Below are 23,114 nucleotides of genomic sequence, written 5' to 3' on the forward strand. Positions count from 1 at the left end.
TATTAATTTCTTTTCAAAGTAGTTAATTACCCTGTTGTTATAGGCTGAATTAATCAAAGACTTATTCTATTTTTTTCCCCTAGATGAAGTGTTCATTTTTAAAGGTCCTCAACAGACATATCAAAAAGGGGCCTTTTTATTACTCTGTAAGTGTTCTGTCATCTTGTTCACTGTATGGTATCTCATTGTAGGTATCAATTAGTGACTTACAGGGAACAGCTCCCTTTTCATTCATGATCAAATCACCGCAGTTACTCAAACAGAAAAGTTTTAGGGTGGCGTTAGTGCTTTTTTAAGTAAAAAAAGTTCTTAATATGAGAAACAACGAGTTCCTTTTGAACATTTTGCATTTTTGATCTCATTGCATGCCCACTACGCATTCTCCTTGGACATGTTTCCTGCTACTGTATCCCTTCTTCCGGACACCTGACAAACTCAAGATTTAATTACTAATAAAACTTAAATTAACAAGCCTTGCTTTCCTCATCCTGTTATGACACACAACTTGAACTTTTCAGAACTAGTAACCTAGGGTTATTTCCATTTATGGTAAATACCTATTGCATCTTCAGGAGGGAGCCTGATGTTGTCTGTATACAGGTATTCCAGGAAGGCTCGGTAAACAGGATAAGAAAATTCACTCATTTCTATAATTTCATCATCATTATTCAGTATGGAACGGAAATGTTCACACCTACAAACATGAACAAAGATTGTATACTGTAGAGAGTTAAGCTTGAAACATGAGCTGCAGCAAGAAGTTAGTAAAAAAAGGTAAATCAGTCATAACAGACTAAATACACAACTATAAACTCTAGCTAAATGATTTCTTAGTTTGAGCATGTTAATTTCTTTAAGCCTTATAAGGCTTATAAGCTTTATACATATATAATTCAGAATATTCCTTTATTTCTGTTATTAATATTTTATGGTAGGCTCCATTTCTACTTCCAATATCTTTAAGGATGGTCCATGTGGTTTTCATGTCATTTTCTTAAATACTTTATACATTAACTATGAATTTCATTACCTGACTCGTAACAGATAGAGTTCGCAATTAATTTAGACAATTCTCACATTTTAACCTAATTTAGACAATTCTCACATTTTAACATCACCTAATGAGGAAGCAAATTTTTAATATTCTAGATAACAATTATTCTGGTGTCAGTCCATACACAATTTAGTATTAATCATTATATTCAAGGATTAAAACAATTAAAATGAAGACACTCTCACCCAGATCTTTCATCAACTTTTTCTTTTAAGTCTGAAGACTTTTGTGACAGACAAGACAGAAACAAGGAAAAAGCCTTGCCTTTGACAGCTGTACTCTGCAACTTACAGTTCACAGAACTTACCACTCCCCAAGAAAACTCCTGTAACATTTGCATTGTTTTCAACATTTTGCCAATGTAAATGAACATCACCACCTTAGTTAACTTTTCCTATAAGAGCCACAACTTAATTGGACTCTTTTGTACTACACTATTTACTTTTGAACTCTCCTGCATCAGAATGTGCTTTTCTTTAACTAAAAATTTAATGTAAAAGGTAGGTTAGTTTCCTTTTTACATCTCTGGGACAAGTCTACATTGGAAAGACAGCATTACTTAAATACAAATGAAAAGAAATTCTTTAACTATCACTTCTTCACATTTGATTTTACTTTTTTTTAAAGAACTTTTTTTCTCAGTATTACATTTTTTAACAAAATAGATAAAACTCAAGTCAAATTCATAAAAAATTAAAAACTCATTATCTAGCTTCTGCCACATCTTTTACCACATTGTGGCATTGGAAGAGGCAGACCAAACCCCACTGCTTTGTCTCCCAGAGCCTCATGTTAAGTAGTGGTGACCACACTATCCGTCCAGCTGTGGAACAGACCTTGGGAATGGTCTGTTGTCCCAGTGGTACCACACAAAAGTAGAAAATCAGAGAGAAGGTGGTGCCATTGCTCCTTCAAAAATAAATGAGTAAATAAATAAAAATCAGTTGGTACTTATCCTTCAGCCTGCAACACACCTTGGAGCGACTCATCCTTTGGAGTGTCTCTCTCGCTCTATCTCTCAGCAGAGACAGACCAGACACCTCATTTTGGCTGGTTAAATGCAGAGTAGACAAATCCCACCCAAATACTCAAATGTATCTGTTTCTGCAGGCATGTGTTGCTTGCCCAGCCCCTTACTGAGCTGGGTGTTGCCCAGCCATTTCACCACCACAGCAAGGTAATAACCACCACCAACATGATCTAGTTCAACAGCAGGCAGAGAACAAGATGGAAAAAAGTTCTTATGAGTAGCAAAGAAATGGCTGGATAATGAAAAGGAACTTTTACCAGCACTGCATTCATTACAATGCTCTGGAACAGGCTGAATGCTGCAAAATAGCATTTTAAATACATTATCCTCTGATCCAGTTGCATCATGAGACTGTAAGGCTTAAAGAAAATATTAATTCTGCAGACTGTGCCTGCATATTATTTTGACAATGCCATACATTTGAATCCATTTCACAATTAGACTCCCATTTTCTTCCCACAATGCCATATAATGTGAGAAAAGTAGAGCAGGCAAAAAGAAACAAGGAAAAGTTACATGTAGTCTGATTATCAGGAAAAAGAACCTCAGAAACATTTTGGGGATACACAAGATTTTAAGTGGTATCTGACACATGGCATTGCAATCAAAAACAGTGGACTATAGGCATGAGTGTAATGTACAAGCAATGAAACCAGTAAAGGGAAGAAAACAGTAATATGCGTAATTGCAGTAGTAAGAGGAGAGCAGAAAAAGGAGAAAAAAAAAAGGCTGTAAAAACAAAAAAATAAGCCAGCCTAAAATTCAAATTCACTGATAAAACAAGCAGGATAAGAGATCTGATAATCTGATATTCTGATTTGATAGCAGGATAAGATATCTGATAAAAGGATAATCTGAAGAGCATCTACAGAAGTTGCTGAAACAACTGAAGGGTCCTGTGGAAGAAAAGAATGGCAAGAATAAACACAAAACCCTCAAATCATCCCAGTGGAGGAAGCTAAGCATATGAAGGAGAAAAAACTGATTCAAACTACCGGGAAGGCAGCAGAAAGAAGCGAGCCTTTCCCTCAGCAGAAAAAGGTTATTAGAAATCAGGGTCAAGGCCATTTAGGTAGCACGAATGAGGACACATGTCAGACAGAGGGAAGTAATGAAAAGGCTGGTAGTAAGCAGCATGTTTAGAAATTCCAAGCAGCAAGGAAATGAGGAATAGAGAGCAACAGTGAAAGAATAGCAGGTGAATCCCACAACTGAGGGAAAAGGGAGTTTGTAAGAATAAGGCAAGAATTTTGAGCAGTAGTTACTCAGCACAGTGGACTATACTATCCAGTTTAGTTTATATTTAACTACAGAGTTTGTGCCTTACCTAATTTTGAGAAGAACTTTATGAACATGAATGTATTTTCCATCTACTAGAAACTTCAGGTCTGCAGTTTCAGGGTTGTCAAATTCCTTCTTTAGTGACTGGGCTACTGTTAGATGGTCATCAGGCTCTAGAGTAAAAAGGGGGATTAATAGTAAGTAGTAAGTAAACAAGTATCTCTCACGATAACATCCTGAGTATCTGTCAGCAATTAACAATCTTGATAAATACAACGTCTCTGTAAGGCTAGTAATAAAACCCAGCAGACTATGCATTCAGTGTGAACCCTCAGAAAAGCAAATAAAGTGTAGCTTTCCTCAAGCCTTACTATATCTCTATTAAAAAAAAAAGAAGTCCAATTCCTGTAAGTCATCTATATAGGACCAGAAGAAGAAAATTAATACAGTCTCGGAAGTTTAATGCTGCATCTGATAGTAAATGCTGTCAGTCATCACTGGGTAAATTATTCTAAATGAAAAAGGATAGTTATTCTAAGATCCCTAAAAAGTCACCTGCCCAGTACAATATCCCCAATGGTAAATACCAAGTTACAAGTCTACTCAAAAAGTGTTTTCCCTAGACTTAGGGTGTTAGAAGCACTCCATTTGAATGTCTGCATATTCCTGTTTGTGTCAAAGGTAAGTATTTCCCACTGTGCACGAAACCTGCATTATAAAGTTACCAGTCAGCTTTGAAGAGCCATCTGTTGTCTGCATGCAAATTTTGATTTCCTGACTGTTTCCACCATATTTGCTAGCCTCACAGAACTATTTTCTTTTACAGTATTAAAAAATGAACAGCTCCCCCAAGCCTCATTCTTAACCCAGAAAACATTTTGCCTTCTTACCATACAAATACACATTATTGATTTATTTGTGGGTCAGTAATAAGTTGTTCCCTACAGAAAATACAAACAAATGCTAGGTCCTGTAACCTAACAAGCTAGAAGTAAAAACAGTATTCTGCTGGAAATGGAAACACCTTCACCATAACCTCTAGAAAAAAGTTAACACTTGGATACCGTTAACCTTTGTTAAGCACAATTATTTTTCATTTTATTTAAAGGATGTCACTTATGGCCAGGTATACCCAATTCAGGCAATAATTATCAAAGTGCACGGGGTTACAGGTAAAAGGATTAGGGGGGGAATGCAATGTAATGATAATAAAAAATCCTTCTGATATAGTAATACTCTAAAATACTTTGTTAGTTCTTATTTTGTACAGTGTGGTTTTTTTCTTCAGACCTCTGGTCCCTGAATAAGTAACAATTATAACAACCAATGCAAAGCTGAAGCTCTTCTTCAAAGCTAACTGACAATTCAGATGTCCACCGATACACATCTCCAGGTGATGACTTCTAAGGCCAGCAGAGGTAAACTGAACGTAGTGCAGTTCAGTTAGGAAATTCTCAGAGGCAAAACAGGTGCTTTTATTTGTTACAGCAGCAAAGGGGGAACCAAAGGAAGGAAATGAAGAGACAATTCACACTGACAAGGCACAAAGCCAAGAAAGCTCCTTAGTAGTCGGTGCTAAGAATTGTATTAGAAACATTGGAACTGCCATAAACAAGGAATGAATGGGTGTGGAAGCATCAGAATACAACATATGGAGAAGGGCCGGAAGCATGGTAGATGTCCATAGCACCTAGTTCAGCAGATGTTAAGATCCTAGGATGCAGCTGCCTGATGATTCTCACCACATGTAGATCCAGAGACAAACAACAGTGAGTCAGTCCTGACAACTTGCCAAGGTGGGAGAGGATGAAGAGCCTAGTCACCCTGAGCTCCTAAAGCATGTAAAAAGGCATATCCAAAACCAGCACAGAGTTATCTAACAAAAAAGAATCAAGGACACATGATGAGGGCCTGATAGCCAGCATCCTTTACCCTGTGTCATCGCAAGGAACCCTGCTCAGATCACCTGAATACACGTTTTAGTGCGGGAATGCTAGTCAGACCATTTGGCACGTATGAGAATGCGGATTTGAAAGGGCATCTGAAATTAGGTTTGTTTAAAAATAAAACAATCTTTTCCTCCTCTAAGATTTTACTCTGTGCTTTGCTACAATGTTGCCACAATGTCGCTACATATTTCGAGGGACCAAGAATTCAAGGTCAAAACCCCCAAAATATAAGGAGCTGCTACAATAAAAAATGACTCCCAGGGTGTGAGAGAGTGCAAGGAGGCTGGCTGTATTGTTCACAGTAAAAGATGTGTTGGGAAATAGCTATGGATATAGTCTTAACCACACTGCATTAGAGAGAATGAATATCTCTGAGTATTAATGAGCAACATGTTTATTACTAAATGGGTTACTTGGAAGTCTTCGGCACAAAGGTGATAATTACAGGAATGATCATATATAATCCCAATCAGGACTTTTAGCTGACCTAAACCAGCATTTCTGACTTAAACCATCATTTGTAAAAGAAGATAAGAAAAGATGAATTTGCAGAAATGAGCACTGAAAAACCTCACAGACACTTTCAGTCTCAAACAGTTGTCTTCCCTGTGAGGAATGAAAAAGTTTATGCTTCTTACTTCGTTCCACTCTCCTGTGAAAAATTCCTCAATATTCTCTGCACTAAACTGAAAAGGCAAGAGGAAAAAGTGGAAGGGAAATTCCAATAGCATGAACTAGTATTTAACTGGGCAAGAATAAATGGAAGATGATTCTATGAAGAGCACCAGAACCCTGCTACTGTACGTAAGAAGATACATATATTAATAATGTCCCATTCATAAAATAACCAACTGCTATGGAAGAAAACTCTGAATATACTATAGATACTTTTATGTAGAACTAAACTGACAAACACAAATTTACATGGAATGAACCACCCCCACTGCCTGGGATTTTAGTGCAGTAACACAATTTACATCTACTTAGTAGTAGGCAAATACTAGGAATATTAAAAATTTCCCCAGTAATTAAGCATGTCTCTTAATTCCAAACAAGCCACCCTAGAAAGCACAACAGCCTCACCTAGAGAAAATGGGGGCCTTTGGACTGTGCCCTAAACTGCAAATTTTGGCAAAGCACTTTCCTGAGAACAGTATTCTCCATTTAATCCTTGAGTCTCTCAGAGCTGAAATATGAGTACTATTAACAGAATCTCCTTACTTTGGCATCCAGAAAGCACCAAGGGAGCAAAGAGTGTCCTATAATTGTCAGACAAAAGCATACAGCAACACAACAGCAATTACATAGGCAGTACAGAAGTGGAAAGGAAGCATGATGCGCTCATCATTACAAATTACAAATTAACAAGTTGTTGCATTCTAGCTTTTAGCTTAAGCTCCCAGATGACACCTACAGACAACCCAAGAGTCTCATCTTTGATTAGGTCACCTAAGCCAGTTACTTTATTAGCAACCAATATGGAATTGCATTTGTAGCTGAAGAATGAGGTCTCTGTTAGCCAATGCTATAAACTTAACTCTTCCTAGTCAAGGCCAGCAAGACAGACCTTAATGTTGGTCAAATATCTGAGATCCAGCAACTTGTCTCTTTAGAAGCCCAGGTCATGATCACTTGTGATAAGATTCTTAAGTGCCTGTGGCCAATTCTGAACATTAGTATTTGGCTCCCTCAATTCGCAGTAATATACTTAAGGGCATCAAAGAAAGCTTAAGGATTCATAAACATTCTGCATGGCTCCCTCAAGTCTCCAAATTCAAACTCGGATTCTCCACTTGTGGCCATTTTACAGTAACATTCAGTGGTTACACACAAAAACACCTCTCCCCAAACCCAAAGCATTCCCCCACAGAAATAAAACACAACAGTGAAACAGACAATCACTTAGCACTGCCACCAGGCTTTTATAGTTTTTACAGTTCTGTATTACCACTTACACATATGTAATATATGATTATGCTTGTGCTTCCAGTATACATTTTTGCAAGAAACTAAGTTCAAGCTTCAAATACATGCAACTGCTTTATGCACTAATGATTGTATTTAGAAGGTGTTGAAACAAGAAATATTTAAGCTCACCTACTGACAGAAGACGCCACATAACGGCCGGGGTAGCAAAGCAAGCAAACACATCGTCAGTGCAGGCAAAGTGCGTGAGGTGGGGAAGGATCACGGACTGCCCACGGCACTGGCCCCACATGTACACTTGGCCACTCTGGGTTTTGGCAGCTGATGTGTGAGCAGAGTGGCAGGCTGCAATCTCTATAACTCTGAATTTACAAGCAAACAAAGAAAAAAAGCAAGTCATTCTCTTAAGAACAAAATGCAGTGAAGAAGCTCACTACCTCCTGTCTTTCTCTGGTGCAAAATGTATTTGCAAGCATGCATGCACTTCCAATTGCAAGAATGTTTTCCAGCTGTACATAGCAAAATTAAAAGGGCTATCAATGTTTTTTCAAATAGTGTGCACTGAGAAAGTGAGACAGCATCTTGGGAGTGAGGAGACACTGTTGCAGCAGAGCAGCATTATCTGCTGCAGCACATGCTCTACTGACCCCCTCAGCTCCCTCAGACAAAGCTATGATGAGTTTCAAGTCTCTAAATGTCACCAGCGGTGCTGGGCAGTGAGGTGAGTGGCTGCATTAAGCTGCAGAGAAGGGGTACTTGGAGAAGATGAAGGAAATAAGGAGACATTTAAAAAAACCCCAGGTATTTGCATTTTGGCTATAATTGAAAATTAATGAAAAACTTTTTCCTGCTTGCTTATTGGTAACAGTTACAAAACAACAATTTAAACATACTTCTAATTAAAATACTAAAGTGTCGTACTCACACAATTATCCTTACTTAACGGACTTTCATTTTGAAAATTAAAAATTAGAACCAAACAGCACTAAAAGCTGTTTCTAAGTGTATTTTAGCTATGTTAGGCTATCTCACTAATCCTAACACTGATTTAGGATTTCAAAACTCCCGCAGTGGATTACACAATCCACTGTTTTGCAGTCTGAACTACTGCTTGTTTACTTGTTTTCCCAGCTGCCTGGGGCTGGGAAACAACTTGTTTAAAGCTGTATGTACAAATCTTGCAGGCTTTAGTGAGGTAATATCCTCACTGACACCAGGAATGCATATTCTGGCCAGCAAAAGGGAAAGGCAGCATAAAATACCTTTCAATACATACATGTATTGAAATGTGGTAATAATTTAACTGCAGCTGAAGCGTCTAGAAAAAAATCAGTTACAGTCTAAGCAAAAGCGCAAACACATGAAGAAATATGTTCAAAACACATATAAAGAAAAGTTCAAAACCAGGCCATGTCTCATCACCAGAGAGGAGTTGCTTCTTCCTTACAATAACTGACACAAGTTTAAGAGGGACATCTCACTTTTCTTGTTATTCACAACGTGAGGCCAAAATCAAGACCTCAGTAGTAAGGAATAGATTCAAATTTCTCGCCACATATATACATGGCTTTACATCAGCAATAGAAATAACTGCCCCACTACCCATCAAGGACCTACAGGAAAATATTCAACTTGTAAAAATCTAAGCATGATTTTCAAGCAACACTACAAAGAAAGAGCTCCTCCCTTTCTCTCCGTCTTGGGTTATTGAGCCAGATTTAATAGCAGAAATAACACTAACTGCGGATGTCCACTCTTCAGTTTTTCTGTGTGCACTTCTTGTCAAAAGTAGCATATTAAAATACAATTTTTATTCAGAGACAATAAAGCCTTTATTGCTGACTTCAAACAATGAAACTACACCACTGAAGAGAAACTGCAATTAAGGCCTATGAAGTACAGAATGAGCCAAAGCAGAAAATAGCATATTCAGTCTCAGAACATTAAGTTTCTCTTTCACAAGGATGGTTATGGGGCAGATTCAAGCACTGTCCGTGAAAATTCTGCTCACATTTAGCAGAACCAGCATTGTAAAACATTACAGGTTATTTAAAAAAAAAAATACATTAAAAATGACATAATTTTCTGTAGCTCTTCTGAGAGCATACCAACTGATATCTAACTGCAAGACTGTATTACCTGTCTTTATCCACAGCAACTGTCGTAGGGTAAGACTGGTTACTTTTATTCCCAGTACCTAACTGGCCATATGAATTGGCTCCCCAGGCATAAATCTGACCTTCATCTGTTAGTACTAATGTATGTGCATAGCCACAGGCAACCTGTAAAGAATAATAAAAAGAAAAATCTCATTTTTATGTAACAGTAAGTTAATACAGATAGATACATGTTATGATACACATTAATTGACTCTCTACCAGTGTAAAAATTACAAAAGCTACAAATACAGATAAGTTTATTAAAAAGGGAAGCAAAGTAGATGAGGTGACTTTAAGGAAAAAATGTATCATGAGGAACTCTGCCAGATGATCTCAAGAGTACTGCAAAAGAATAGCTAGAAATTGAGATAGAAGGAAAGCTATATGACAAATATGAATAGTATGGAGAAAAAACGCAGAAAAAGGCAGATTGTCTTGCACTGACCTTGCTCTATGGGCAACTGCTCCAATGTAGATAGCTTACCACTGTAAAAATAGGCAAGGCCTCCCTGTCTGCTCCTCTCCTCTCTGCCAGCCAACCACACAAAACTGCCCCTCCCTTTGCCAGCTCTAGTGCTCACCAGACCCTCTGCTGATATAACTTACATCACGGGAGGGCAACTCTCCACAGCTGAGCCTGGGGACAAACACTGCCCACACAAGATAAGCAACATGAGCAGCCAGAAAGGGAAGAAAGGAAAGAGATGAAACTCTCCATCTTGGTGGCAGCACACAACTGTGTCAGCTCATAATCTGCTGTGGAAGCCCACTTGGTCCTGCTGAGCTGCCTCCTCAAGCACCCCACATAAGGTTGCTTGAATATCCACTTTACAACGTGTATATGCAGCACACACCACACAAACAGATACACAGTGGTAAAACTACCAGCAACAGCCATGCTCTGTGTGAGTTAACGTAACCTGTTATAGCTAGATGGCTAGCAATTACCAATTTACACTGTTCAAAACTAGCTCACGTATCTTTATATAATCTGCAAGCAGAAATGCTGTAAGTACACGTAGTCCAATGATATCCATGAAACATATGATGTGCTTTAAATTAAATGAATCCTGAAGTTATTTACTGATTGGAGGTCTACAGCTTGGTATAGGATCTAAGTCAAACTTACTGGAGCACTCACATTCTCTAAACAGGAGAATAAATACAGGGGAAAATAATACTCACTTTATCCTCCAACAGCAATTGTTACCAGCAAAGCTACTGTCTACATCCTAGGAACTGAATGTAAAACTATGTAATTAAATGAGTTTATTTTATAAATGAATTTTATAAATCCATAACTTCCCTGAGTAAATGTAATACATAGGATCCAGAGTTCCAAACACTTGTAAATTTCTGCTAGGTTTTCTTGCAGAATGTGTCATTTTGCTGACAGTATTCTCCATTTTGGATAAATCAATTGCAAACTTTCAGTAACAGTTCTGCTGTTACTTTAAGTATTTCTTATCAGTCAAAAGAAATTGCTAGGTATTCTGATGGCAGTCCAGATATTTGGTAAATAACAATAAGTGTAATAGCCATCCAAGATTGAGACTAACCATGGAATCGTATCAACTGTTGACCAAAAGCAGTTGGAGACAATTTGTTTAGACTCCAAACACCAGTTACTCACTGTGGCTGGAGTGCAAGTCTGAAAGTGATATTCAGTCTGCCAGAAAGACAAAACGCTAAACTGCAGCATCATCCCAAAAAAGAAGGGTTTAATGAAGAACGGGGTAGCCTAAGACGACTTTCTCATTTACTAAAATAACAGGTTGTTTGGGGGTTTTTTAATTAAGTTTTACATTAAAAAAAAAAAAGGAAAAGCACACCATTTCTAATGGCCTCTTTAAGTAAAATCCTGGCCTCACTCAGAGTAATGGCAAAATTCCCACTGAACTCCACAAGATCCCACTTTCTCCCTTACTGACAGAGTTTCATTTTAAGATACATGTTCTTATTCTTATAAACAGTGCTTCAAACAAAGAGACAAAGGACTATCTCCTTTAAACATAGCAGGTCTTAGCATATTTTCAATTGTTCCCAAAGGGTTTGACATGGAGTGTCACACACATACCCGCTGTACACGAATGTCTTGCAAAGCTGCTATTCGGCATGGTGTTGGCTGATTGCCACTGCTGCCCAGTCCAAGCTGGCCATTACCATTGTAACCCCAGACATAGACCTTAAAAACAGAGACATGGACTTCAACTGCTTGCTACTATCATCTACTTCTCTTGAAAGCAATATAACTGCTTCAGAGTTACAGTAATAATTTTCTTCAATATTTCCTGTCCCCACACCTTAGGATCTGTACTTTATATGTAGATACACACAAACACACACACACATATAAATACCTAAATAAATGTACATATATACACACACGTCTACGTTATTCGGCACCACAAATTTTGGACGCTGTTTCTGTTTAAAATACCATCTGCATGCTCATCTAAAATTCTAAGCTTCCATATTCATGTTGCTTTTTAAGAGTTGGATTATGTAAGACTACAATATTTTAATATGAAGAGCAGAAAATAAGTGATTCATATGGGTGTTTCCCAGCAGAGAGCAAATTCAGCACGAATACTTCCCTTTTTCAAAGAGCTAAATTCTCATTCAGAAATCCTCTAAAAGAAAATAAAACACACTAAACCAAATATAAACTGGGAGCTATATACAACAGTTTGAGTGGGCTGTTATTAGCTTTATGCTGAACATAACAAACAAGGAAAATACTGAGCTCTGATAATTTCAGTGACATATGTTCTACTGCAAACAGTCAATAGCTACTTTGGTATAAACTGAAATGCTTTGAGCGAAGGAGCTAGAGAGGATGTAGGCGGCCCAAAATCTTCAGCTCATATAAAGTAAAACAAGAACACTACAACCCTCTTAGTATCTTTGCAATGAGGGTAAAATGCATAAGAGGGATTCAAGGGGCGCTGCAGTAGAACAAATGTATGAAATGAACTTTTATTCTCTCTGTTTTCTTGGAGACAACCTGTGCATATATGAGCACTGAAAATTAAAATAGCATTCACTGATTATTCTCACACTCTTGGTACTCAAGATTCTAGTATTGAAAATAATTTATTTTTCTATGAATGCAGCAGACACCAGTGGGATAACATATTAATCATCACTTTCATTTTCTGCTAGAAAATACCAGCTCTAAAAATCAGTAAATCACTGATACAAACTTAGTTATTTTTCATATGAGAAAATGAAATTATCATGAAATGCTAAGTATACAAATATATAGATTCAGTATGTTTTAATCCCATAATTTGTAAAAGTCTCCTCACCTCCACAATGCTATTTTTAAATTTGAAATTTGATACTTGAATTCCTTCAACTCCAAGCCAACTTTGAATGCTGATACAAAGTAACAGCTGCTAAATTTTATGAGTAATCTCATACACCAAAAAGCCATAAATTAAACGTTAGTGAACCATTTTCCTTATTTACTCTACCTCCTTTCTAAAGGAAAAACCATAATCAGCATGGATAGGAAAGTGTGCTGAAGTATATCAGAATGTGCAGGACAATTTATGACAAAGGTTTTTACAATCAGTTTAAGGAGGCAGATTTGAGGGAGTCTGGAAAGGTACACTTCTTTTCTGAGTAGTAGCTCATTAATGAAATGATCTAATCCCATGATATTACATCATACAAAATTCAGTCAGAAAGTTCACTTAAAATTTCTTACCTCTCCATTTTCCACCACAGCCATAGAGCACATCTGTCCACAAGCTATATTAACTACTATTTTGTTTTGTAGGCAGCTGGTAACTCTCCGAGGAATTGGTTGATTAGCTGTTGAACCCGATCCAACTTGGCCTGAGTTATTGTAACCCCATGTATATACCTGTTGTAAGAGAATTGTCATAAAAGATGACTATATAACATACAGTTCAAAGCACTATTCAAGAGAGAAAAGTTATATGCATAAAAAAAAAAATACATTTTGAGTTCAAGGGGATGTATTCTTTTAAAGATCTAGGAAGATACACAGGCTTACAATTTACTTGTTTCTATAAAAAATATGCCACTCATAATATTCATATATTCTATTACGCTCCTCCAACCAAAGGTAGGAGGCAACACGACAACTGAGTTAATACTGGAAGAATTCACTGCTAGCTTTCCAGAACCCAAAGTAAAATGGCTAACTGGACACAAATGGCATCTTGAAGTAAATGGCAGAAAACTTTTTACTTCGGTGGGTAGAACTCCTTACATGAATGTGATTTATATTACTGTCAGCTTTAACTCCACTAAGCATTTACAGTTGAGTATAGCATAGGAAGGAACTGGCTGCCCTCTACAAACACATTATAATTTGTTATTACAAGCGGATGTGGCATAAAAATCAATGATGTTCTACATGCACTTAAAGCAGCTAGACCCTAACAGGTTTTCTATTATTTTTACCAAACCTTCCTGTTGCATTAGCAATGCATTAGCATTGTGAGGGCAGCAAGAAGCAAGGTGTAATGCTCTAAGTGCAGAATATTTTCCTGTTTCTCACATACGTGAATTTCATTAAGAGAGATTTATTCCAGCTATTCTCACCTCTCCATCAGATGTTAACACCATAGAATGATGAGAGCCACAGGCAACTTCGATGACTTTCTTGTTCACCAAGTTAGTAGAGACTTGACAGGGAATGAAACCATGATTTGTTGTACCATTGCCCAACTGACTATAAGCATTATGACCCCATGTATACACTTCTCCATCTGTAATAAAAAATGTAAAAAGATGTTTTAAAATCTGTTTTTCCAACGCATACACAACATAAAATTACAAACTGAAAAGTTGAATTCAATAACAATATGCACATTTAACAGTGTGTGTATATATATATATGTATGTATATATATGCCCTCTGGAGCTCTTAATCCCACAGACATACCAATACTACCTTCACATAGTGTTGACCACAAATCTAATAGGACAGTATCACCTACTAGAGTTCCCTACTACAAAGGCAAAATGTGCTACACTAAACCAATATTTCTTTGCAATAATAGGTTAAATCTAATTACTTTGTCCTGTCAAAAGCAAACAACCTTCTCCAACATGAGAATACAAATTCCAGTAAACAGGTGAAACAGCCACATAGAAACATACAACATAAACTGGAGATTTATTAACACAAGTAATTAACATAACGATTGTGAAATAGGTAATGGCTGTCTAAAAGGTAGGTTAAAAGAGGCTGAATCGAAGTTATTCATGGGATGGATTTACGAGTACAAATCATCAAGGATCAGTTCTGGATGTGTTCTTTTGCAATACTTCATCATCTGGGTAAGGACTATGAGTGTGTCAGTAGATCTGCCAGCAACAAAGCTCAGAAGAATACAGATACATCTATAAAAAGCATGCAGAATGGTCTTAAGACTGCAAAAAATAGTGGAATGTAATTGAATATAAAGAACAGTCACACATGTACAACACAATTCCCCTCACCTAGCTTTGGTCATCTAATCTGGATTACTCAAAAAAGATTTCTTCTCATTAACAGAGAAAGAGAGACGAATGTTATCATCATCAGTCAGGCTCTAATAGAACCTCACTGGGAACACAATATTAGTTCTTTGTCTTCCAGAATAATGTACTTAATTACGAACAGAAGGGCCACTAGCATGATGTGGATAATAGAGTGTCAATGAGACAACACAAAACTAAAGGTTGAGAGGCAATATAACTGGTCTCACATCCAAAAGTAGGCACAGGAGGGAAAAAATGCATTCTAGCTAAAGGACGCTGTTGGCACGTAAGGGTATAATGTAGCCACTAATGCATTTCAAAAGCAATCAGAAGTTTCAAACTTAACTGCAAAGTAAAGAAAATTTCCAAAATTAGCAACAACAACAAAGCAGAGCTTGAAAAACTTTTGAAAAGAACTAGCTACGAACAGAGCTATCTGACATGTCATATTCACCAATGCAAATATGTTGGACTTGGCAGCCTGGAATGTCTATTCCAATTCTCTCTCTTATGTTACCAGCACAGTCCTTCCCCATCTGCTGGACTAATAAAAGTGGACTATCTGAAATACAGAAACATATATTTGGATCATACTTTACCTTCTGTAGCAAGAACTACATGAGGGCCACTTCCGTAACTCAGACAGGCTATCTTTTTGCCACACAGAGAATCTAACCTCCTTGGTTCAATAGTGCTCTGCATGTCACCTGTTCCCAAACACCCACTGCAGTTCATGCCAAGCACAAAAACCTGTTATAAAAGAATCACAGAATCATAATTTAGGTTGGAATGGAGGATGTCCTCCAAAGGACATCTAGTCCAACTCCTTGCTCAACAAAGGTTTAAATAGATCAGATGACTCAAGACCATGTCCAGTCAACCAAGTCTCCAAGGAAAAGATCTCACAATCCCACCAGGATTTAACTGCTCACATGGTGAATTCTTTTTTCCACTGCCTCTCATCCTGTCACTATGCACCTTCAAGAAACATCTGACTCCATCTTCTCTTTACCCTCTGATTGTGGTAGGAAGCCATTAATTTGACTTGAAAATGTTTTACTAGCAATCAGACATTTCTGCATGCAACTTTTTCCAGTTATACTATCATAGCACTGGCTTTCAGAGTAACTTTATGCATAACTGACTAAGTATGTCATGTTCATATATACTCTTGGATGATTACCTCATCATTTTCAGTTGCATACAACACTTCGTTACCAGCACTGCCAAATACACAGGCTTGACGAATTAACTTGAGCTCTTCTTGAGAACAGAGAGAAAAAATCGGCCATTTCCCAACATCCAGCATCTTCAGGGCTGACAATAATGTTGCTTCCAAGACCTGATATTATACAAAATTACATCAAATACCTAGACAGAGATAAATGTGTATGTTTGCACAGTAAAAATAAAAAAAAAAAAAAAAAGGAAAAAAAAAGAAACAAAAGAGAAACACCATCCCCTTTTTCAACCACAAACCAGTGTTTTAATTCTAGAACTATACTTGGAGGGAAGCCATTAAAATAAACAAATGAAATATATTGTGATCCAGAAAGAAAGGATCTATATGCATGGAGAAAAGTACCACATAAGAAGTTAAATGATGAAGTCATATTTTCACTATATTCATACAACATGACTGATAGCTTATAGAATTCAATGTACACGATTCTAATATAGAGTGTAAAGTACACATTGAAAACTTGAAATTAATGTGTGTCTTCTTCCCCAAGTGCTAAAATTTACTGTTAAAAGAAGAAACCATAAAAAAAGAATATACTTATTTTTGAAAAATATACACTTTTTTTCACACATTGAAAATGGAAACTTGAGACAATTTTTCCTTTCTCCTTTACTTTTGAAACTGCATTTCAACAATTACTGCATCTTTGGAAACTTCCTAAGAATATCTGCATTTTATGTAAGTAGACATATAATAAGAGAAAAAAGATAATTATACATTTCCCAGCTCATCCAAGGACCAATGACAAGTTTATAATTAAAGGAAAAGAATAACGGGTCTCTTCAGTTATTAAAATTAGTCAAGCTAGTGTCTGAATCTCATGCAACATTTCTACTCCTTTAGTATAGCATAAATCAGAAAAATGTTGCAGTATCAAAATTTAATAGCAAAATTTGCATGGAGCATGCATCCAATTTTCTTTACTGAAATTAAAACAGGCTCTGAAAGTGAGAAAAGGAAATAGCAGCATTACTTGCCAGATCAGAACGTAAGGGCAGGACAGTAAGAATAGATGCTGCCTATCACAGGCATTACACAGTTCACCGTGTAACAGTGAGGATTGCATCATTAGTTTATTTCTAGCAAGTACCAGACTTACAAAATGATCTGCTACAGAATGTAATTTTTTCTACCTTTGAAACAAAGATGTGAATAAATTCTAGCTTGGAGTCTGAAGCATGTTATGTCAGTAATAAGGATACCGCTTTTTTGATTAGTACCACTTACTATGAAAAAATAATAGAAAACATTTGAAACTACAGAAATAAACCCTAAAGTAATCCTGCATTAAAATCTTTTCACAAATAGCAGTTAATGTATTACACATTTCTTTATATATACTTCTGAGGAAGAGAAAGGAGGGTTGGCCATCACTAAAAAAAGAGTTGTGGTTTTGATCACACCAGTTCTTTCCCCATCATCCACGCACCAAGTAACTGACCAATTTCAGCCAAATTTGCAAGTGAAAGGGAAGTAAGATTCTGCTGACACAATCCATTTGGCAGTAGGCAGCTGGACAATCAGACATGTATGTTATGAAATATGTCAGGAAGCAAGTAGGTCAAAGCTAGTCGTAGCACATGCCGTCTTCCATGACACATAGCAGGGTTATAAGAGACAAAGGATATGAATCCATATGGAATCAGGCTTCATTCATCTGGTGTTTGCAGAACAATTTGTTTTATGTCAATAGGTTAGCATGAATTTTATGGAGGATCTTAGGTACTTCTAAATCATGATAATGCATACTGAAAGCATCACAGACTACTCTTCCAATTGCATCAACTAAACTATATCCCACTTTTGCTCAAGTCTCATGAAGCCCGAGGTTCAAAAGGACAGTCAGGGTGCCCTTCAGTTGTACAGATTCCCTTAGTGGAATAACATACTGGTTCTAAAATGTGGGCTTTAAATTCCAAGTGCACAGTGGGTCAGAACCCATTCATCTTGAACAGAAAAGGTTTTTTCTGTAACCTCCTTCTACAAAGCATTCATGTTCTACTCTCGTAATTAACAGGTTAAAAAAAACCCCAAACTATAGCATTTTTCAATACTAAAATAATACATTGAAAGAAAAAAATGAACTAACATCATAAAAAGCAACCTAGGAAATTTGTGTTTGTTTTTTTTTTTTTTTTTAAACGAAAGAAATAACCACAAACTTTAGCAGACTAAAAAATATCTGTAACTTACATCCAGTCTCTGGCATTATTAGTTACATTCAACTCAGTCAGAGGTACTCTCTTACCTTTCAAGATTTTATCCTCTTACATTTCTCCATTATATTTTGTCCCAAAAACATTAAAAAAAAAGAGGTTGGACTCTCAGCCTGCCAATATTTATGTCCCGTAAGTGATCAGTTCCCTCATTATATTGCACAAAGTCATTAAAGACAGAGTTAGACCAGAATTTGAGATTTCATCTGGTCCAGCTACCCAACAAGGTATACATCATGAAACTTCTTTACTTCATTTGACCTCAGCAATCAGTTTGAAAGCTGGTCATTCAGTTTTATTTGTCATACAGATCACCCTTAAAAGGCATCATCATTATTAAGCTTAAAATCTGAATGATGTTTCATTAAGTTTTACATGCAAAGTGTTCAAAGAAAAGAGAAAAATGAGAGGAAGTTCTTGCCTCAAATTATGCTACAAAAGTTAATTCTAACAAGTTTATGTTGTTGAATATTAGGCTGCAACACCTAAATTTACAACTTAATACTAAATTAAATCAGCCTTATAAACCAAAGGAGTAATTCAATCCAATTAAAATGAATATATTGTTCTTCTAGTATTATGTGGATCGCATAAGCAACATTACTTTTGCTAGTATAATTTTTCTACCTATGGCTTTGGTTTTCTGTTTATTTTGAAAGCTACTAGCACGTACTAAGCTACCGCCAAATGGAACCAGGCTTCTTTCTTTTGAATAGAGCACTACAGAATTCTCCATACAAAAATCACACTCTGACCTTGGCACTGATTCCTCGAGAAGGAGGAGACTCATCCTCCATATGGATTTGTGCTCGTGTCCCCCTGCAGAGAGAACACTGTGGTTAAAATCACCGTATCATACTGATGCAACAATACTTTATGGACCTATACACACTTAATACTAAGTCAGAACTAGCTGCTTCTGTGGGGTGAGAAAACAATAAACACAAAGCTCACTCAATTTTGGTTTTGTATTCAACTGTACAGTGATCAGTTAGACTCTGCTCTTCTGTATTCTTACCTAAAACAATAATGCTTGGGCAAAACTTTTTTTTTAAACAAGTAAAATTAACCAGACTGTGATTGGAAGGAAAGAAGTTTCATTAAACACAATATTCCGATGTCTTTTTGTTGCAGTAAAAATAAATTTAGAACCTTGCTGATGTAATTTTTAAAGACATTTCTTTCAGGAAAAAGAAAAGGCACATTGGTTGAAGCTTTCTATTTCTGCCTTAAACCTTCAAATGCTCATCTTGCAGTTTCATACTGAAAACTAATGCTAGAAAAATACTTGGGTCTTTTCAGGTTTTCTGAGAATTGTTAAAATAGTCACTCTGCTTCAGAAAATACTGCCAACCTTGTAAATTACTTGAATAATTTCTATGATGTGCATTATCAACAGAAACAGATATTTGAGATCAGATGTACTACTAAGAATCTGGACAGCATATTCTAGCAGTCTGAGTTTAGGTCTTGGAATCTGAAAGTTCTGATCCTGGTTTTGGTCTAACTATGGCCGGTCTTTGTGTAAGGCACATATATTTCTATGGTCAGATAAGACTGAGCTAAAGAGCACAAATACTAGTTGTAATAACCAAGTTCTATTAGCAGTCTAAAACCATTTAATCCTAAATATTTAAACAGGTTTGCTGATTCATTTGAATATAAACATTCTTGTAGAATCTCTCTCTAGGAACTTGGCAGGCAAACAAAAATTTTCAGAACTCCACTTAGTACTTCCTCCCACTTAATTTCAGCATTTATGAATTTCATCTGCTGAATCAAAGGTCTGTCTGGAGCTTCTTCCCCAAGGACTCTAACCACAGGGTTAGCAAAGATTAAGAGGAAAAAGTCACAGAAAAGAGGGACTTGCTGACACCTTTAGGAAAGGAATCTAGCCTTCTCTGATATTCATGATTTGCCAGCAGTTTCCCACAAGAGTAGTCATTAAATGATGCTAACTTCTCAAAGTGATCTTGCACAGGAGGACAGACCAGTAATATTGTCAACAGTTACTCCTATTGAACAGGTCACATTCCCTTACTAGGAAGACTGGTTTCAAAATTATCTTCCTTCTTCATGTACAGTGAAATGTCAATACTCCATCCAGTGCTGACGATTAATTGACAGAACTCAGCTCATTATTCATTATTCCATTGATGCAGCATTTCCCATTATCAACAAACTTCAGACCTTGAGAAACAGTAAGTGGTTGTTTGAAAAACTGCCAACTCCAACTCAAGTATAGCCCTTTCCCCTTCTTGCTTCTTGACATTACACTGTGACTTCTCAGCTCCTGATACAAGCTCTACTGGCTGCCTACTAATTGCAAGAGCAAATCCGCATGCAATTTAAAGGTTAGATCAAAGAAATTCTGAAAGACTGAGTATTTACAGTCTGAAAGACTGACATCCTTGACCTTGCAAGGTAGGAAACTGCTACAGAAATTTCTAATTGAAATTATCTGAGATAAGATGGCTTTATTGTCTCAATCTCCACAGAGACAAAACTTCAGCCAAAAACATTTTGTCAGACACCACCTCTCTCTTGGCATGACAGCCAACTCCACCTGTTGGCTCTATGGATGGACCTCCAGCATAACCCCACTGAAGTTTTCAGAGGCTCATCTACATACAGTTTGATGTATTGGAGCTAGATGCTTGAAACCTATTTGCAAAGGCCTTCATTTCAGCAAAAAGAAATCATCCCCCCCCAAAAAGAAATGCGTTGTCAAGAATGAAAGCAGTGAAAGCTAAGATGCAAGCAACACACAGAAGAAAACATAGGCACATGAAAAGCAAGGAAGATAGTGGGAATATTGTTCTCTTACCCATGCTTAGCACCATGCTTCAATACCACTGTGATAAAGAGCAAATACATCAGGCAAAAACTTTCTGAAAGAGGTGAGAAGGCAGGAAAGAAAACAGAGGGCATGATTTTTCAATTCTTCAATGGTTTAAAATAAGTGTTAAGGTCTGGTGTGAAATTTCTGCCCTAAGTGACAAAACTGCTTTGAAAAATCATATATAGATTCCCGGAACACCTTCCCCTCACCTCCAAAAAACCCACTGTGGGGTTTTGGGCTAGCAAGACAATTTGACTGATTTGGTTTTTAAAAGTAATGGTAAGACACACTGCTCATACTAACTTTCTTTATTTCTCCTATTCCTATTACTTCTTTTTTTCCCTTTCGAACTGCTGTCTATCATCATCACTGATGTAGAACAGTGTATGGTTTACCAGCAAGCAATAAGTGGAAATGACTGAAAAAATGCATCATCACAGGGAAAATGTTTATAGCAGAAGAAAAAAAAATAAATCTCAAAGTCTTTTCTCATTCTGCAAACCCTACAGTCACCCTGAAAAAATAATTTCAAAGCTTTGGCTGTCCATTTACCTGACTGATCCAAACCAGTAGATTTGAATAAAACTACTTACAACTATCAAGAGAAACTATATAACAAACTAATGAAAGCCAGAAATACAAAGACTAGAAAATAGTAATCAAGTTTATACTAAAATTATACCTCTAATAGACTTACTGAAATGTCAAGGTCAGCAGCTACAAAAGCCTGATAAGATGTTGCTAAAAAAATATTTTTACTTAAAAATATTTACACTTCTTACACACAAATACAAAAATACCTTGGGAAGGCAATCAAGTGTTTCAGATCACAGAAACAAAGCAACAACTACCTTTAGTGCTGCAAAGCATTATAGGAGGAAGCTGGAGTCATTTGCACATAATTAGTGGTTTACTTCTGCAGTAAAAGAAAAAAAATATAATGAGCATTATCTCCAGACCTTGAAGGGTATTAAAATAATCAAACACTTTCTTAGACAATCTCTTGGGAACAGGATGTCATTCCTGTATCTAAATCTAAGCTAATGTAATCTAATGTAACCCAAATCTAACCTGAGCTGCTGAAGAAAAACATTTTTTGCATTTTTTAATGTGGCTGATCCCAGATCTTCAGAAAATTAACTTGAAAAGCTCTTTCTCTTTGCTGAATTGTTAGCCAAACTCTGAACACACTCCAGTTCCTGTAATCCCTGCATACACACAAACATAATAAAATACAACTGATGTAATTGTTAGCTCTTGATGATTTTAAATGCTACATAAAATTTAATTTACCATAAAATTTATTTGGTAGAATTGAAACCTATACTCATTCTTAATTTGACCTCCTGACATGAGAATTCAAGGAACCAGCTTTAGGGAGACAAAAGTATTGTAAAGATCTGGCCTTAAAAGAACTTTATTAAAAATATTAACCATGTAATAGAGAAAAAAAAGTTCAAATAATGCAATAAATATGTGAAAGAAAGCGCTATTATATTTTTCTAAATTTAAAGAATCCCACCTGCATGTGGGAGCCTGTCTGGACATCAGTTCAATGCCATAGGAACAGCATGTCTGCGAAGAACCCTTCTGTTACTGTGTAATCCTAAATACTATACTGCAGATAACCAGCTTGCAAATGCACTCATTTTGTTATGCCTCCTCTAAGTCGATGTGACCTAGCCCAAATTGCTAGCAGTCTGCAGTTACTTGATCCAAGCAAACACTGAGCCATGTATCAGGTCTATTTGTTGGATCTTTGACCTCAGTCTGCTCTAGCTGGAAAGAAATATTCACAGCTTCTACAAGTTCTAACCTTTAATCACTTCCTTAGATGTCCAAGGAAGGTCATTATAGCCTCATCTGGACTAAATCCTTAGTTTATAAAATGTATCTTCTAAAACATTCT

At 36.6% G+C, this 23,114-nt stretch overlaps 1 protein-coding gene across 7 annotated transcripts in view; it reads right to left on the reverse strand.

Annotated features, from left to right (window-relative positions):
- The window catches only part of RCBTB2 (RCC1 and BTB domain containing protein 2), a 32,700-nt gene that overhangs the window by 7,213 nt on the left and 2,373 nt on the right, over positions 1-23,114 (reverse strand). For 2 of the 7 annotated variants that reach the window (XM_030476569.1, XM_030476568.1), the window contains exons 2-13: positions 22,057-22,121; positions 21,191-21,254; positions 19,119-19,182; positions 16,088-16,246; positions 15,504-15,654; positions 13,981-14,147; positions 13,115-13,273; positions 11,477-11,584; positions 9,380-9,522; positions 7,412-7,602; positions 3,412-3,538; positions 558-694 (exon numbers count right to left, since the gene is read on the reverse strand). In XM_030476569.1, coding sequence (XP_030332429.1) covers positions 558-694; positions 3,412-3,538; positions 7,412-7,602; positions 9,380-9,522; positions 11,477-11,584; positions 13,115-13,273; positions 13,981-14,147; positions 15,504-15,654; positions 16,088-16,246; positions 19,119-19,182; positions 21,191-21,254; positions 22,057-22,075 — 1,489 coding nt within the window. In that variant the 5' untranslated portion in view covers positions 22,076-22,121. The other 5 variants (XM_030476572.1, XM_030476571.1, XM_030476570.1 and 2 more) reach the window with 5 other exon arrangements.

Source organism: Strigops habroptila, chromosome 2 (assembly GCF_004027225.2).
Source record: "Strigops habroptila isolate Jane chromosome 2, bStrHab1.2.pri, whole genome shotgun sequence".
NCBI classification, from domain to species: Eukaryota; Metazoa; Chordata; class Aves; order Psittaciformes; family Psittacidae; genus Strigops; species Strigops habroptila.